This window comes from Ammospiza nelsoni, chromosome W, assembly GCF_027579445.1.
Source record: "Ammospiza nelsoni isolate bAmmNel1 chromosome W, bAmmNel1.pri, whole genome shotgun sequence".
Taxonomy (NCBI): Eukaryota; Metazoa; Chordata; class Aves; order Passeriformes; family Passerellidae; genus Ammospiza; species Ammospiza nelsoni.
In genome coordinates, this window is record NC_080668.1 from 9,421,597 (window position 1) to 9,438,802 (window position 17,206).

General features: G+C 44.3%; 1 protein-coding gene across 1 annotated transcript in view; it reads right to left on the reverse strand.

The window, feature by feature from the left end:
* LOC132086131 (SET-binding protein-like) overlaps positions 1 to 17,206 on the reverse strand; it is a 241,438-nt gene that overhangs the window by 176,479 nt on the left and 47,753 nt on the right. Inside the window, 1 exon segment of the mRNA XM_059491599.1 lies at positions 9,932 to 9,956. Coding sequence (XP_059347582.1) covers positions 9,932 to 9,956 — 25 coding nt within the window.

Here is a 17,206-nt window from a genome sequence, read left to right on the forward strand (position 1 = left end):
AAAAATTAGGCTCTCTCATGCATCACTTTATAAACAATAAGGTTCTCAGACAGTCTTCCCATAACAAGCAAAACATCCTCTCTGGGAAAAGATGGCACCCTGGGAACAGATATGGAGGTTTTGGGAACCTTTCATATCACAGTGGGAACACTGGTTCTGTTTTTAATAAACAATTATAGGTATTGTAAAACAAAAGGAGTGGTTAGAGTTTTCTCTGTTAGCCTATCATGAGCTTGGATTTTGCAATATGCATGAAGTTAATTAACACTGTTATATAAAGTGACTGATTGATCAATAAATTGGAGTTCGATGCATCATCGGATGGTCGTCTCCCTTCACTTCAATAAATATTGACCCTGACGTGACAGCGAGCACCACGGGAAGTGAAGAACGGGTCGGGTTCCGAAGCAGCCGGAACAGCAAATAAGCGCGAATAAAAAAGCGGAGGAAAACCCGCCGAGACGCGCCGTGCCCTAGGGGACTGTACAGACGGGCCTGGCCGATACGTGCGGCCGCGACCTTGAGGAGCTGCAAAGTGCGCACTTACGATATAGGTATGGAAAGGCAAGCCGCATATGAACTTTTTATTACTTTCCTGCAAAAAAGGCAGATTAAGGGGATAGATTTACAGAAAGAATTACCGGGTCTTCTGGATTATGGTTTGGAAAGGGGAATCTTTGTAAATCCCCACACAGTTCACGAGTTGTCAGAATGGCGTAAATTTGGTGATATATTATGGCAGGCTACGTTAGACGATGATAAAACTGCTAGGAAGTGGGGTAAATTATGGTGGGTCATTAATACCGAACTGTTGCAGTTTCAGGCTGAAAAAAGGGCTGCTCACCAGGCTACTGCCACTCATGATCGTAACAAAGAATACGATCAAGACAGGGAGTTTGATAAGGAGTCGGGAACTCCTCTCGGCCCCGCTACGAGGACAGTTTTATTACCAGCCTCACCACCTCCCTCGGCGAGCCAGGCTGCGAGCCAGGCTATAAGCCAGGCTCCACAGAGTGCTGTATTACCCGCTTTGCCGCCTCCTTTAACGAGCCAGCCCCCTCTAACGAGCCAAGCTCCGCAGGGTGCTTTATTGTCTGCCTTGCCGCAGGCTGCACGGAGCACTTCTGAGTCTCCCGTATCTGCTGTATCGCAGCAGCCGGGGCCACAATCGCATACTCCGTTCCCAAAAAGCAATCAGTTGATCCCTGGGGCGGAAAACGACCTAGCGGCGACGATTGCGAGGGAAAGACGAGATGCGTGGGCTGCCTTGGCCAAAGATGCAATAGAAAAGGGAGATCAAGAGCTGATAAGTATGGCTAGTGAGCTGGCTTGTCTGGTTATCTTCACTCCTCAGGACGGGGGGGGGCATACAAGCGACAATCACTGCTCTTGACTGGAAAATGTTATCTCAATTGCGAGCTACTGTTAGTCAGTTTGGATTTAAAAGCGAACCAGCCAAACAAATGCTCAACTGTATTTTTGACACTAGCATCCTTCTCGTTAAAATTGTCATGGCTTAGTCAAATTAATTTTTACCCAACATCAACAATTGCTGTTTAATGCTCATTGGCAAGCGCTTCTTAGCGAGTGTGTGGCAGTTCAAAGGCAGCTGGGTGACCCCCTCCATGGCGTCACTGTTAATAAGCTTATGGGTCTGGGACCTTTCCTTCGTACTGAGGCACAAGCCTTAATAGGCCAGGAGAAGTGCCGGGAGGCTATGAGGTTAGTCAGACTCGCAATAGAAAGGGTGAAGGAACCAGGAGGGATACCAGTATATATGGGAATCAAGCAAGGCAGAGAGGAATCATTTGGCTCTTTTATTGATAAAGCTGCTGCTGCAATTGAGAGAGCTGGCGTGCCGGAATATATGCGTGGGGCCCTCCTTAAACAGTGCGCTCTTCAAAATTGTAATTCTGTTACTAGGAGCGTACTTAATACCTTAGGTGCGAATTGGACTATAGAGGAGGCATTAGAGAGGATGGCTCTCATACCTACCGGACAGCAGCCTTTTGTGGTAGACGCGATCAAACAGTTAGGACTAGGCTTGCAAGAACAGGCAAAGTCCTCTCAGAGTCAGGTGTTAGCCGCTCTTGCACCTCTCCAAGCATCAGCTGCATTTGCAGCATCAAATAAAGGGGGCCGCATGAAATGCTACCGATGCGGAGGCACGGGCCACTTCTGCCGGGAAGGCCAGGCTGTCGGAATCTGGTGCCAGAAATGCTGTGTGGACACTCATAATATGGGCGTTTGTAGACGGAGGTTGGGAAACTTCCCCAGGAGCGCGTATCCCCGCAGCGGCCGCGCCCAGACACAAGTCGCCACTGCAGCAACAACAGCACCCCCTCCTGCCTCCAACCCTCCGCAGCAGGGAGCCTCCAACCCGCCACAGCAGGGAGCCTCGGCATGGATCTGGCAGCTGCAGTAGATGTGACACTGATGACTCCGCACCCGCAAAAAATCCCAACAGGGGTCCAAGGACCTATTATTATACAGGACAAAGCGGTGGGTGCTCTACTATTCGGAAGATCTTCTGCATCTATGTTGGGACTGTTTGTGTTACCTGGTGTTATTGACGCGGATTACACGGGAGAGATTATGGTGATGGCTTACACCCCTTTTCCTCCTCTTCAAATAAATAAGGGACAAAGGATTGCTCAGCTGGTACCACTTGAGCAAATGACTAAAGGAATTCAACCCATAAAAAGTCAAGAGAGGAGAGAAAGTGCTTTTGGTTCCACAGGAGAACTTACTTTGTTAACTTTAAATCTTGCTGAGAGACCCAAGAAAAAGGTAGAAGTAGAATTCAAAGGACAATAAAGGTCATTTTCAGGTCTGCTGGATACTGGAGCAGATTCCAGCATCATTAGTCCTAACTGCTAGCCTCAACACTGGCCTTTGCAGCCAGCAGCCACTGCAGTATCCGGGGTCGGAGGATTTACCCTGGCTAGCTGTTCGCCCCCCCTCCGAGTTTACATCGACAGGAAACAGCTTACAGCAATTTTTTCAGTGGTGCAGTTACCACCTACTGTTCAATGCCTTATAGGTCGGGACATTATGGCTCAGCTAGGGGTGGTTTTGACAAATGAACACCCTTTGGAGTAAAATTGGACTTTCCCAATTCCCATCACCTGGATTGTTGACACCATGGTATGGGTTAAGCAATGGCCTTTGAAAGGGGAAAGTCTTCAACACGCACATCAGCTCGTCTCAGAACAATTTCAACAGGGACACTTGCGTTTATCTACCAGCCCCTGGAATACTCCAATTTTTGTAATTAAAAAGAAGTCAGGAAAATACAGGCTGCTCCATGATTTGCGTGCTGTTAACGAGCAGATGGAACCTATGGGCTCATTACAACCTGGATTACCTAACCCAGCCATGATCCCAATGGATTGGCCTTTGCTGATTATTGACCTAAAGGATTGCTTTTTTACTATAGCCCTCCACCCACAGGATATGCGACGGTTTGCTTTCACATTACCTGCGATTAATAAAGAAGCACCTGATCAGAGGTTTGAATGGACCGTTCTTCCGCAGGGCATGCGCAACAGCCCCACCTTGTGTCAGCTTTATGTCAGTGCAGCTTTGCAACCTCTTAGGAAGCAATGGCCTAATACAGTGATATATCATTATATGGATGATGTATTGTTTGCTCAACCGATGCCTTTCACACAACAACAAGTCCAGGAAATAAGAACCACACTGGCACAATACTCTCTAGTAGTAGCTCCTGAGAAGATCCAAACAACTGCTCCCTGGAAATACCTGGGATGGTCTATGACAGAACAAACTGTCAAACCTCAAAAGCTGCAATTAAAAACAACAGCGGGTCATTCAGCAAATTATGGACTGTGTTATGCATGGGCATGTTTATCGAAGGGATCCAGACTTACCCATAGATCTGGCCATTTGGAAGGGCCCACAATATCTTTTGGGAGCACTTACGCAATGCAAACAAGAAACAAGGGAAACACGGATATTAGAATGGATCTCCCCCCCACTGCAGCAAACTAAGACTCTTTTTCAAAAAATTGAAATGTTAGCGGATCTGATAAAGAAGGGCAGAGAAAGGATGTTGCAGGTGGCTGGGGCAGAACCAGCTGCCATTAAGATACCAATGAAAAAGGATACCTTGGACTGGTATTTGACTAATTCAGAGGAACTGCAGGAAGCTCTCTTAGGTGCATGTTGCCCCATTGAAACATATCAGCTTTGACCAGCTTTGATTCAATGGATAGGGGACTGGGACTGGATAACTCGTCCAAAGCGAGAGAATTCTCCTATCTCAGGTGCCATTACTGCATTTACAGATGCTGGCAGGAAATCAAGAACTGCTGCAATAACCTGGCAAGAAAAGGGAGTATGGAAGCATCATATTCTGCAAGCGGAAGCAGTGGACAGCCTACAAACCATGGAACTGTTAGCAGTGGTATGGGCAATGGCACAGTTTAAGGAACCTTTGAATGTTGTTACAGATTCTTTGTATGTAGCAGGAGTTGTAGCAAGAATTGAAGATGCTTCCATAAAAGAAGTGCAAAATCAGAGACTATATGAACTGTTATTGCAGTTAAAGAGAGCTACAAGATCCAGGGAACATGCTTATGCTGTAATTCATATTAGAAGTCACAAATGGGATGTTGGTTTAGGTGAAGGGAATGATAGGGCAGATAGATTGGTCACCATTACCCAAAGCACACCTCTGTCAAGTCACCAATTGGCTCGAGAGGCCCACTCAATGTTTCACCAAAATGCAAAAGGCTTAAGCAGAGAATTTAAGATAACACTCTCAGAAGCAAAAGCTATTGTGAGGGCTTGCCCGACTTGTAGTCACCATAATGGGGGATGTGGTTTAGGCCTAGGAGTAAACCCACGAGGCCTACAAACAAACGAATTATGGCAAATGGATGTTACACACGTACCTAGTTTTGGCAGACTAAAGTATGTACATGTGTCCATTGATACTTATAGCAAATATATATGGGCAACAGCTCAGACAGGAGAAAGAGCCATACATGTGGAAAGACATCTGTACAGTTGCTTTGCAGTGATGGGTACACCAAAAAGAATTAAAATGGATAATGGTTCTGCCTATATCAGTCAAAGGATAGGGAAATTCTTAAGAAGTTGGGGAATTGAACATGTTACAGGTATCCCAAATTCTTCAACAGGGCAGGCTATCATCAAAAGGGCACATGGTACCTTAAAGAAGTATTTAGCCAAGCATGAGGAAGTAACTGACCCCCAGGCAAGATTATTAAAAAGTTTATTTGTGATTAATCATTTGTGTGTGTTTGGAGATGTAGGGCAACCCCCAGGAGAACTACACTATAAGCCACAAGAGATTGGTGAACAGAAAAAAGAAGTATGGGTAAAATACCGAGATCCCAAGACAGGGTTATGGAAGGATCCTGCTAAGGTCCTGTTCTGGGGAAGGGGATATCTTTGTATTTCCACCCCTACAGGAGCATTGTGGGTACCTGCCAAGTGGATTAAACCTGTTCTTGATGCAGCGATTGGTGGACCAACTCACGGAAGAGGACAAGGACCGTCTGGAGAAGAAGCTACTCCTGATCCTGCGACCACTACTGCTTCAACTGAAGGGACACTCGAAAGCGATCGACAGGGCCATAACACGCCGTTGCCAGGCGACCAGGGAACTGATTGACATTATTGAATCATTATCATCTTTCCATATAAGAGGACCGGCAAAAGAGAACTGCCTTGAATGTCACAGCCCAAATTGTGCTGCTCGGGTTGCACTGTATTGTGGGGGTTGTGACAAGACCTTTTGGGTGGATCAGTTGTCACTTTTTCATTTATGGTGTAACACCTGTAATTATAGACACACCTGGGAACATAATTGGGAGTGGGCACTACGGAATCAGACAGGGCTAAACACTGCCTCAGCTTTAAACCTTTATGAATCTCATGAGCAGAAAATTTTGGCCTATTATCGGTGGGAGGTACAGTGTATTTTGAAAAGGGTTAAAGCTCAAAGTGCATCATATATTGCCTCTGTAAGGTGTAGAAAGCTGGTACCTTTAACACAACATTGTATTGTAGGGCCCATAAGAGGAGATCCCAATCAGGCATTAGATAACTGCATTAGAAGGTTACAAAGGTGTGGTCTTCAGGTATCGGGAACAGTAAGGTTAAAATCTGATAAGAAAAAGAAGGTCAAAGTAAAAACAGAAAAATGAGGTTTGCTTTTGTTATATTGCTTGGTGTAGTGGTAGCTGAAGAATTAAGGGTAACACATTTTAGTCAACCTAGAGATAATGTATGGATAACACTTGCTAGACAGATTAACCAGTCATCGCTTTGTCTCAGCCTTGGAGGAGTTACTAATCCATTTCGAACGTGTTTGGTAGGGCTTCCAGTATGGTCTCCTCAAGAATTTTGCAGTCTTATTAATAACCGCGCCTTGTGTATGCGCAATATGATAAATATTAAATTGCCCGCACAAAAAGGGTATACTGCCAGTCAGAGTGACGGCTACCCCCAATGCCTGCTAATTCAATCACTTAATACTCCTTTGCATTCCCCATCTGAGGAATTAGATCTTTTTGGAAGTGCAAATGCTAGTATGACCAGCACTTCCAACGGTGGATGGTTCAGCTTTGATTACTCTAATTTTCAAAAGATGAATCAGCATAAACAGACATGGGCTACTCTGGATTCATCTCTAAGCCCAGACATAGTGTCCAAACAGCTTTATAACCAATGTAAAGGCTCTAGTATCATGACAGCTAAGAAATTACCCACAGGGATATTTCTAATTTGTGGAGATAGAGCCTGGAATGGCATACCAGCCCAGCCGCAGGGTGGACCTTGTTATTTAGGCAAGTTATCATTATTCCACCCCAATATATCTGTGTTAATGCAACTAAGTCATAATAAAAGCAGGCAGAGGCGCAGCTTACATAACTTAGACTGTAGTCAAATAGGAAACCCATGGTTCTGGAGTACACTGAAACAAGTGGTGGTTGCAACTATCCTACCAGGAGGTGCTGCAAACAAAGTGATGAATTTAGCAAAACAAATAGGGTGCTGGGCTAAGGGTGAATTAAATAAGACATCACAGATATTAGATATGTTAACTGCAGTTGTACAAAGTGTTAATCACGCTGTTTTACAAAATAGAGCTGCCATAGATTTTTTACTTCTAGCACAAGGCCATGGGTGTGAAGAGTTTGAAGGGATGTGTTGCATGAATTTATCTGATCATTCTGTATCTATTCATGCTAAGATAAAAGAGCTACGGCTAGGGCTTAACAGCCTTAAGGAAGAAGAAGGATTGGAAATTGATGAGTGGCTTAAAAGTTTAGGATTGGGACCATGGTTAAGAAACCTTGTAATATATGCTATAGGGATATTAGGGGGTACTCTTATTGCTTTTACTTATTTTACCTTGTTTCTGTAGTTGTATTCAAAATATGGTTAGTAGGATGATAGAGAAAACTTGGCAAACTAACCTCCTTTCTCAAAAAGAAAAAGATGGGGGAAGTGTGGAGAGTTTAGTTCAAGCATGGCTTAAAGAAAAAGGCCATGAAGGCATACAGTTGAGAGAAAAGTAAAAGGTAGTTGTAAAGCAGTTCCAAAAGCAGTTCCCAGGCTTGATTTCTATAAAAAATTAGGCTCTCTCATGCATCACTTTATAAACAATAAGGTTCTCAGACAGTCTTCCCATAACAAGCAAAACATCCTCTCTGGGAAAAGATGGCACCCTGGGAACAGATATGGAGGTTTTGGGAACCTTTCATATCACAGTGGGAACACTGGTTCTGTTTTTAATAAACAATTATAGGTATTGTAAAACAAAAGGAGTGGTTAGAGTTTTCTCTGTTAGCCTATCATGAGCTTGGATTTTGCAATATGCATGAAGTTAATTAACACTGTTATATAAAGTGACTGATCGATCAATAAATTGGAGTTCGATGCATCATCGGATGGTCGTCTCCCTTCACTTCAATAATGGCTGGGACTGATGGGACCCCTGGCGCGGTCGGTGTGGTGGTCATAGACCACGTGGCCGGAGGGATCCCCGTCCCAGCCAGCAGGGTGGACATGGGCCAGGCGGCCAGGGCCCAGGAAGACAAATTCACCAGCAGGGCCGGAGCTGGGGTGTGGGAGGGGACTGGCGAGGCTGCCATGAGCAGCGATCCTGGACCTGGGATGGGGACTGGGACCCGTGGGGCCATCACGGGCAGAGGGGGTGGGAGCAGGAACAGAGGGGTCAAAATTTGCGAAGGATCCCACTCTTTTTCCTTTTTTCCCTCATTCCCCTCCCTTTTCTTTCCCCTTTTTATTTTCTTGTTTTGTCTCGGGGGTTACTGATACCTTAAAGATTTTTATTGTCCTAAAATCTCCCATCCAGCATGTGGCATATTCTTTTTTTTCTGGATTAATCAGTTCTTTTGAATTTGCAAATACATTTAGAGCATGACAAATCCAATTTTCAAAAGAGCCGTATCTAGGCCAATAAACGTGGTCAGATCTTATTTCCTTTGTTGGCCATTCGAGCATACAGAATTGTATCATCTCTACCTTGTCGTTTTTTCTTGTACAAGGGTTTTTTCCCTAGTTGGCTAACATAACTCCCAGAGGGCTATCTTGGGGTATTTCCGTTGGTAATTTTTTACTCCCTTTTTTCTTTCCTATATCCACCTTACTGAGTTTCTGTCCCATTTTTTTTTTCAAGTTCTTACCTATTCGTCTCCTGCCTCTGTTTTTCACTTTCTCTAGCAACCTAAATACCACCTTCTTCCGACCACATACACAAAATAAAAAACCTTTTTCTCACACTACTACTGAATACAATACATGTCCCTCCAAGGGGATATAGTAAAGCTTAAAATACACAATCTACATTACATACACTTCCATTCGTCTACACTCACTCACTTTTATTTCTCATTCACTTCCACACATTCTTTCACACCCTCAGGACACAAAGTGGACCCCTATCACCAGAGAATCGCGGGTCCGTGTTCCCCCCCCCCCCCCCCCACCTTGGGGTTGGCCTCAGGGTTTCAGTATTTCCAGGCCTCTGGGAAGGGCCCTGACTCTGGTTGCCTCTGGTGCCAGTTCACCTGTGAGGCTGTCTGTGTGTCACTCACTCTTTAGCCACAGATCCCCACCTGTCCAGGAGAACATTGGCTTTTTGCGGGTCACATACACCTTTTTCCACAGCCCTCCCCTTCCCAACCGCCTGGGAAGTTGAGGCTGATTTTGTGTGACTCACTTTCACACACAACAAGACAACAAAAAGGTACCTTTTACTGTCTAATTTCCTGTTACAATTTCAGGTGTTACTGGCCAGCCCTGGTACTATTGAATATCCCTCAATCCAGCTGTGTTGTCCAACTCCGGATGCTCTTAGGCCTATCCTCAGTCTGGCAGAATTTGCTCAACCCTGGATGTTCTTGGGAATATCAATCCCTCAACCCAGCAGGTTTTTTTTAGGGGGCCCTTCTACACTTTTTACTTTATTTTATTCTTCTTTCCCAGTGGATTATGCCAGAAAAACCCTCGGCTCCCTCTCTCCAAGGGGTCCCACCCCTTCCCTGAGACCCAGTCCCAGTTTCCCCGGGGGGGGGATTCTCTCACTCTTTTTGTCACTCGCTTTGTCTCTTTACTGGCTGCTTTTCTCGTGAAAAGATGGAAATGCAGCATGGGAGACCCCACACTCACATAGCTGGTCTGGGATAAGCAGCCTGCCTCTCATTCACACATATTCATCCCTTCCTTAATCCTCGATGTCCAAACAAGTACTTACCTATCCTTTGTCCTTGGATCTTTGTCTTCATGTATACTTTAGTCTAAGGGGTCAATTATCGCATTTTTAGGGAATCATTTCCCTTTTCTGTGTTTTATTTTCTCTTTTTGTCCACCAGTTGCAACCTGCGTCTGCCGGCCACCGAGAAGAAACAGACTGGGGACTGGGCAGGGTGCACCTTCCCCACTCGGAATCCCCTGGGGGCCTGTGAGAGTCTATCCGAAAATCCTTCATTTTTGCCTCACAATTGTCATGAGAAAAGACCACCGAAAGGTTAAAAACTGTTGAGCCAGTTGGGAAAGAAAGTCTCATGCTTATTCAGTGTGTTCACAGGTGGTGTTTGCAGAACATGCCATGCTGAACTCGAAAGTGGCATGCTGCCCTTTTCTGAACAATGGCTCTCTACCTCCTGACTTGGCTGCTCTGAGCTCTGGGGTGGCTCCCCCCCTCCAAGAGAAGACCCCTCTTGCCTGCCTTCAACCACCGTGACAGACAAACAGAGATGCGAATCCCCTCGTCAAGGAACCAAGACAAGACAAGAAACCCCCTTGGCACCCTCTTGGCACCCCCTTGGCACCCCCCTGGCATCCCCCTGGCATCCCCCTTCCAGAGACTGGGACTGACCCCCCCCCCCCCCCCCCCAGCTCGGGGAGGCGGGGAAAAACTGCCCAGAATAAACGTACCTGCGAGCATTCGGCCATGAAAACAATGGAATAACATCCCCCCTCCTCCTGTTCCTATTCTTTTCCTCTCCTTGGAAACCTAATTTTGGCCACCCTTCCCCCAATGAAAAACAGTATATTTTTGGGGTGCGATCTGACTGTGCTCTGAGATCTCCCCGAGGCGTGCACCAGTGAGCTTTGATGGCTGGACCCCGAAGACATCACGTTTCAGTAGCTATAGCCCCTCCCTGACCTTCTTTCCTCCCTCTTCCCTGGTCTTACCCTTTTCTTCCCCAAATTCCCTAACCAACGCATATTCAGCTGTGGTTATCATCAATAAAATTGCATTTTGTTGATTTGTTACTGCAAAGCCCCTGTGCCTTTGTTGGTTATTTTTTGCACCAAAAAATCATCCGTCACCCGTTCATTTCGGGCGGACCTTGACAGGGCCCAGCAGTAAGGGGTTAAATCTGTGTCACGGCACCAAAATTGTGAAATACGCCAATCACTTGTTTTAAAATTTTAAAAGTTTAATAGTAATAAAATGGTTATAAAAATAGAGTAATAAGAATTTGGACAATCAGAGTTAGGACATTAAAAACCCAAAGAAATACGGGGCAGTCCAGGTGCTTTTCCTAGGGCAAATATGCCCTGAAAAGCACACACACTAACAAAGGATGAACTCTTAAAAGCAATAGCCCTCTTGCATATTCATATATCTCATACATGATCCATAAATTCTTTTCAAACAAAGGATGTTCTCTAGCTATTGTCAACTTCCCCCCCTTAATCCTGGTGGCTCCATAAAGATGGGAAGGAGTTGAAGGAATGTTGGTCTTCTCTAATAATGAGGCAATATTTCTGCTCTTTGCTGGTTTAGATGCCTTGTTGCTGTTATCTCTGTGTGAAGAATTTCTTAATTATCTCATAGCTAGTTAAAAAAGTATATCATGTTATAACCTAAAACTATATTTACCAGACAACTTAAATAAATATTATTACAGTAATACTAATTAATACAACATAATACATATAATATTCCTGCAAAGAGCCAATCATGTACCATGCACTTTTCACAATACCTTTGAGACGGAGTTTTCTGGTGCTGAGATCCAAGCTCCCATGGTCTCCTAGGTGATTTCAGTCCACAAAACAGGTTTTTCAACCCTCGGAGCACTTTCTGCTGTCTGTCAAGGGGTTTTTATGCCACTGTCGAACCAGTGAGTCCCGGTTTTACACTGAAAGTCCGGTTTTTACACCGTTCCAGCTTTTACGCTGTCCCCAGCTGTAGTTTTCCATTTCCAAGCACCAGTCCAGGCTCTGATGCCCTGTAATCCAGGTCCCACCCCGATTTCCAGCTCTAGGCCATTTGTCAATCTGGTTCTAGACCAAAACCCAGCTATAACACCACGTGTCTCCTTTGCTCTGTGTTGCTGAGTTCTTATCACTTTGGGGTTCACCACGTGTTAATTCACACTTAAGGGGATGAGGAGCAAGGAGACAGAAAACAATTCATCCCCAATGTTTGTGTGATACAGAGGAAGTTTATTTTCCAGGCTACCCTTTATATAGAACATTTGAAAGACCCAGTCTGGATATTCTCATTGGTCTGAACTCCACGCCCCATTGGGATCTAAACATTGAAATGCTTGCAGCTTCATAAGAGACCTGATTGGGAGAAGCCCCTGTCAGTTAATCCTGAGGCTTGGTAGCAAGCTCATATATCCTATTCGGTAACATACCACAATACTTAGTTTTGTGTGGAAAGTTATCCTGTTCATGGACACAATGTTTATGGCTGAGGGCTACCAAATTTAACTAAAAAAACAACTCTTTAACAGTATCTGCCTATAGCACTAATATAGGTTTGTTTTGTTGTTTTGTTTTTTTTTAATTTTGCATGTGTAAAAGCTTTAGATTTTTTTTAAAAGCTCAAACAATGTTACTTGTGAAAATTCCCTCTGAAATCTGTACAGCAAATGTATTTTAGCATATACCTGAGTTCTAGATGAGTAATGTAATAGTTGGCTCTCAGAATTAAGAGACAGATATTATGTGGATGTTAAAAATGTATAGTGATGTTATTGCAATATGTCCTCCCATAGTCCTCTTTCCCCTCCCCCTTTTAATAGCCTCAGTAGTCAGGGCATTTAGAGAGGGCTGGCTTATTACCAAGAGGTGCAGCATAACAACACCTGACCTCCAACCAAGATGTAAGAAAGTAATCTCCACCAATGGATGGCAGAGAAGGAGTTGACTGACAAAACTTTGGGAGGGGCTAAAGGTTAAAAAGGCAGAGCATCCTTTTTGTAGATGAGCATGTGGCTGATAGGTACAGGGACTCTCAGCACTGTGATTTTTCCTTATTTAGTATTTTGTTGTATTTTTGATAAAGTTTAATAAAGCTTTTAAAATTATAAAAGTGAGGGTTGTTTCTCACACCTGTACATTCGAAATACATAAAAAGATTTAATCTGTTCAGTTTTTAAGAACTATTTTTAGCTTTTTGCAGTGGTCTTTATAAATTTTATGATTTTATTGAGCATAATTTTAAAATTTTTGATATCTAACTGGATAAAGCTATCACAAAGGTAAAATAAATCTTGCCTGCCTTTAGCATCATTTCTATGGTGCAATATATCATTAGAACGTTGTACCCATTTATTTAATTTTATACCTAAACTAATCAATTAACCAGGTTGCCATTATTATTATTGTTCTCTGGGTTGGCTAGTGTTTATAGATTGCACTGTTGTTAAAGTTTGATGTTTGCAGTGGCAAACCCAATCCTTTCTTGAACCCATTTTATTACTAAAAATCATTCATATCACAACCTGACTAGGCTTTATATATACTTAGAGTTTTCAGAATAACATTGTACATAGTGGTGTGCCAGCACTACCCAGGCACAGATTCAAAGGGGAGGTTCAATAGACAGGCTCAGAAGCTGCAGCCTGCATCTTCTGCATTAGCTTTAGCTGCTTCATGAACATTGTTACATAGCTACATGGCTGTCACCCTGCTGTGTTCACATCCAGTCTCCTACCTAATACCTAGGCAACTGAATACAGAAGAATTAAAAGGCAGTGTGCTTTTCATTAAGCAAATGAAAAAAAATCAAACCCTGCCTCAAAGATTGTACACTGTAATCAATGGCAGCATTGATGGGAAATTTCACTGCACTCAGGACCCATAAAACATGCATTATGGGGTCACAAAGATGAGACAACCAGTAAACTACTTACTCTGCTTCTGCTTCATTAGCCATTAAAACAGGATAATGGCACTTACCTTGACCCACCAGAGATTTAGTTAGAGATTAGTATCCTGCATACTTTTTCCTGTTTCTGACTGCCGCGTGCTGGAGATGGGTCCCCCTGCTCCCGGGCTGATCCTGTGTAATTAAGGGGGGGCCCCTGTCTGTGGGAAGCGCTTCCGCGGGGTTAGAACGTCCCCTGTCCCCTGGGTGAGCTGTGGTGAGCAATGTCTCAGGCTCTGCTGATGCTGCTGGAGCAGGAATGGGGGGGGGGGGGTACCCCTTCCGCCGCTTTTAGGTGCATGGGCTGAAGCTGTGCGCTTTGTAGTGATTATCTCGCTCGCATCTTCTGCATGCTTTTGTGCATTGCATCTACTGGCTATTGTTTTGTGGACATAAACAAAGCTCCACAACTTTTGTGAAAGTTGTAAAGCCGGTATGTTTATTACAGCGCTGGACTCATGTGGGAATCTTCCCCTAAAATGACATGCAGTACCTCTGGGAACTCCAGATCTCCTTTATCTCCCTCTCAAATACATATGCATGCAATTTCACAATAGTTTCATACATATTCATTCCACTGATTTCGAATGACACTTGCCTCTAATTCCTCAGAAGGAACTCCTGGGTCAGGTTGCTCTGCTCTGCCCCCCTCCTCCCCCCTTATCTCTTGTCCTTTAGCTGAAGCAGGCCCTTTAAGAGAACAGGCAGTCAGACTAAACAGCAAGCTACAGACTTAACTCAAAGATGTACATTCCACCTAAATCAAAATGGATTTCTACCCTGGAAAATTTCCACTCTGCCTCACTATCACTTCATAAATGATTGCATGCTGGAAGAAGTTTTGCTGCCGCTGTTTTTAAGTGTAGCAGTGTTGTATAGTCTTAGATTCACAGAGTCCCAAAGAAAGGAATTGAAAAGAGCCCCTGCATCTGCACTCAGAAAATGTTCCTGCATCCAGCGTAATAGATCTTTTAGTTGGTCCCTTGGAACAGTCATGGGCTGTTCCCTGACCACTGAGTCTTGGACATCTAAGGCATCCCTGCGATCTGGACATTACATTTCCCATTATGTCTCTATGTGATTAACCCTGAAGTATAAAGCATGCCTGACTTCTTCCGTCTGTTTCTCCTCCTCAGTGCCTTGTTCCGTGATCATCCCGCAACCATGTTCCTGATTTCTAACTGTTTCACCAGCCTCTAGGGATTTCTGAGTTTCTTTTCTCCTTTTTTCTTTCCCCGTGTATTTTTCCAGCTTCCAGCTGCTTGTTATCTCTGTTTCTTCAGGGAGGTCCCAATCTCAACAGGTTTCCTCGCATTGGCACACCACTATATGCCGGTTCTCAGCTTCTTTTCTGCCTCTGTCAAGGTTGGGATTGAAGGCACTTGAGACAATATTTCGTGTTCAGACTCAAGTGTTTATTATTTCTCATCTATATCACAGTCTCACAAGCCATGAGTTCTGCAGTATTTCACTAAAAAGGTACAAAATTACTATCTTTCTCTACAAGGTCTTCTAAGGCTAAACTATCCAATTAATAAATGACACCTAAATTATTTTTACTTTTAACCCAATAACTTAACCACTTGTGTCCCTCAATGCAGACTTTCCTGTCTAATTCCAAAATACCACCCAAACCCATGAAGAAGAAGGTGAAGAACAACCAGCCACTGCCCTAAAACCTCCATCTTGCCCCATGTTTATTTCTATATTCTACAACATTAAACTCTAAGTTTTCCACCACATGATATTACACACGTCTAATCAAACTACACACCCATAATCCCAGTTCTATCATTCAGTTTGAAAGCCTTCTCCACGGCCTCAGGTCAAATGCAGTGCTCTCCTGGGGGTCAGAGTCTGTCAGCACAGAAAGTCTAAAATTCTCAGCATCCAGAGTTACAACAGGTGACTCCACCACCTCCCCGGACAGGCGATTCAAGTACTTCATCACTCTTTCAGTGAAAAATGTCTTCCTAATATCCAACCTATATTTCCCTTGATGCAGCTTGAGACTGTGTCCTCTCGTTCTGTTAGTTGCTGCTTGGAGAAAGAAACCAACCCCCACCTGACTACAAGCACCTTTTAGGAAGTTGTAGAGAGCAATAGGGTCACCCCTGTGTCTCCTTTTCTCCAGGCTAAACAACCCCAGCTTCCTCAGTTGTTCCTCATAGGACTTGTGTTCCAAACCCCTCACCAGCCTTGTTGCCCTCCTCTGGACATGCTCAAGCATCTCAACGTCCTTCTGAAACTGAGTGGCCCAGTATTATGGCAGGGGGTTTTCGGGGTCTGTCCAACCCCGGCTACCATAGGTGTCCAGATAGTGAAGTCCTGCTAAGCACAACCTGTCCAGGTCCCTCAGGCAGTCTTCCAGCTGCAGGCAATCTTAGCAAGCAGCTCAGCTCTCTGAGATCAGCTCTTTGGTGAATTCAGCTCTTTAGTGATTGTGACCATGTTCACAGGGGTCCGAGGATGAGGGAAGAGACGAGGATCTGACTCCATGTTTCAGAAGGCTTGATTTATTATTTTATTATATATATAATATTAAAACTGTACTAAAAGAATAGAAGAAAGAATTTCATCAGAAGGCTAGCTAAGAATAGAAAAAGAAAGAATGATAACAAAGGCTTGTGGCTCGGGCAGAGTCCGAGCCAGCTGACTGTGATTGGTTCTTAATTAAATCAACTCTGAGACCAATCACAGATGCACCTGTTGCATTCCACAGAAGCAGATAACCATTGTTTACATTTTGTTCCTGAGGCCTCTCAACCTCTCAGGAGGAAAAATCCTAAAGAAAGGATTTTTCATAAAAGATGTCTGTGACAAGTGATTTCAGCTCTTTTCTTGCTAAGTGCCTCAGCAGACGCAGGGAGAGAGAGGAGAAGGCTCTATGAGGTTCCACGGAGGTGTCTTTAGTGGCAGCTTCTGCAAAGGGTGACAGTGAGAGCTCTTCTGCTGAACAGAGCAGGAGTAGGGGTTTATATAGGGTATAGGGGTTTTGGGCATCAGTCCAATAGTAAGGGTCGAGGCGAATATGACCTATTGTCTTAAAGAGTGATAACGAGGGTCCGAAGACAGAAGAGAGGCTTCTTTGGTCCAGTCATCATGACTAGACATTTCTTATCTTAGGCAACTGACCGTTAGGGAGGCCTTGCAGGCCCTGTGGCTGCTACAGCCCAGAACTGGACACAGTTAATCCAATGGGCAGTGTGTGTGTGTGTGTGTGTGTGTGTGTGTGTCTTAATTAATTGTCTTGTATTCCAGGCTCAAAAGGAAAATCTGATTTGGAACAATTTAATGCAATCAAAATCTGCAGGTTGTGAGGCTGTTGACAGAGTTCCCTGTTTGCAAGTAAATGAGTGCACGTTTCCAGTTCTCAAGGGTGGGAGAGGCATTTCTGAAAGATGGTAGCTGGAGGTGTGGACTTTTCGCAAACTTGAAGAACTGGAAAGTGGAGTGGCTTCCCTCTGATCCCTGCTTCCCCCTCAGGGAGCATGATTGTCACTGTGG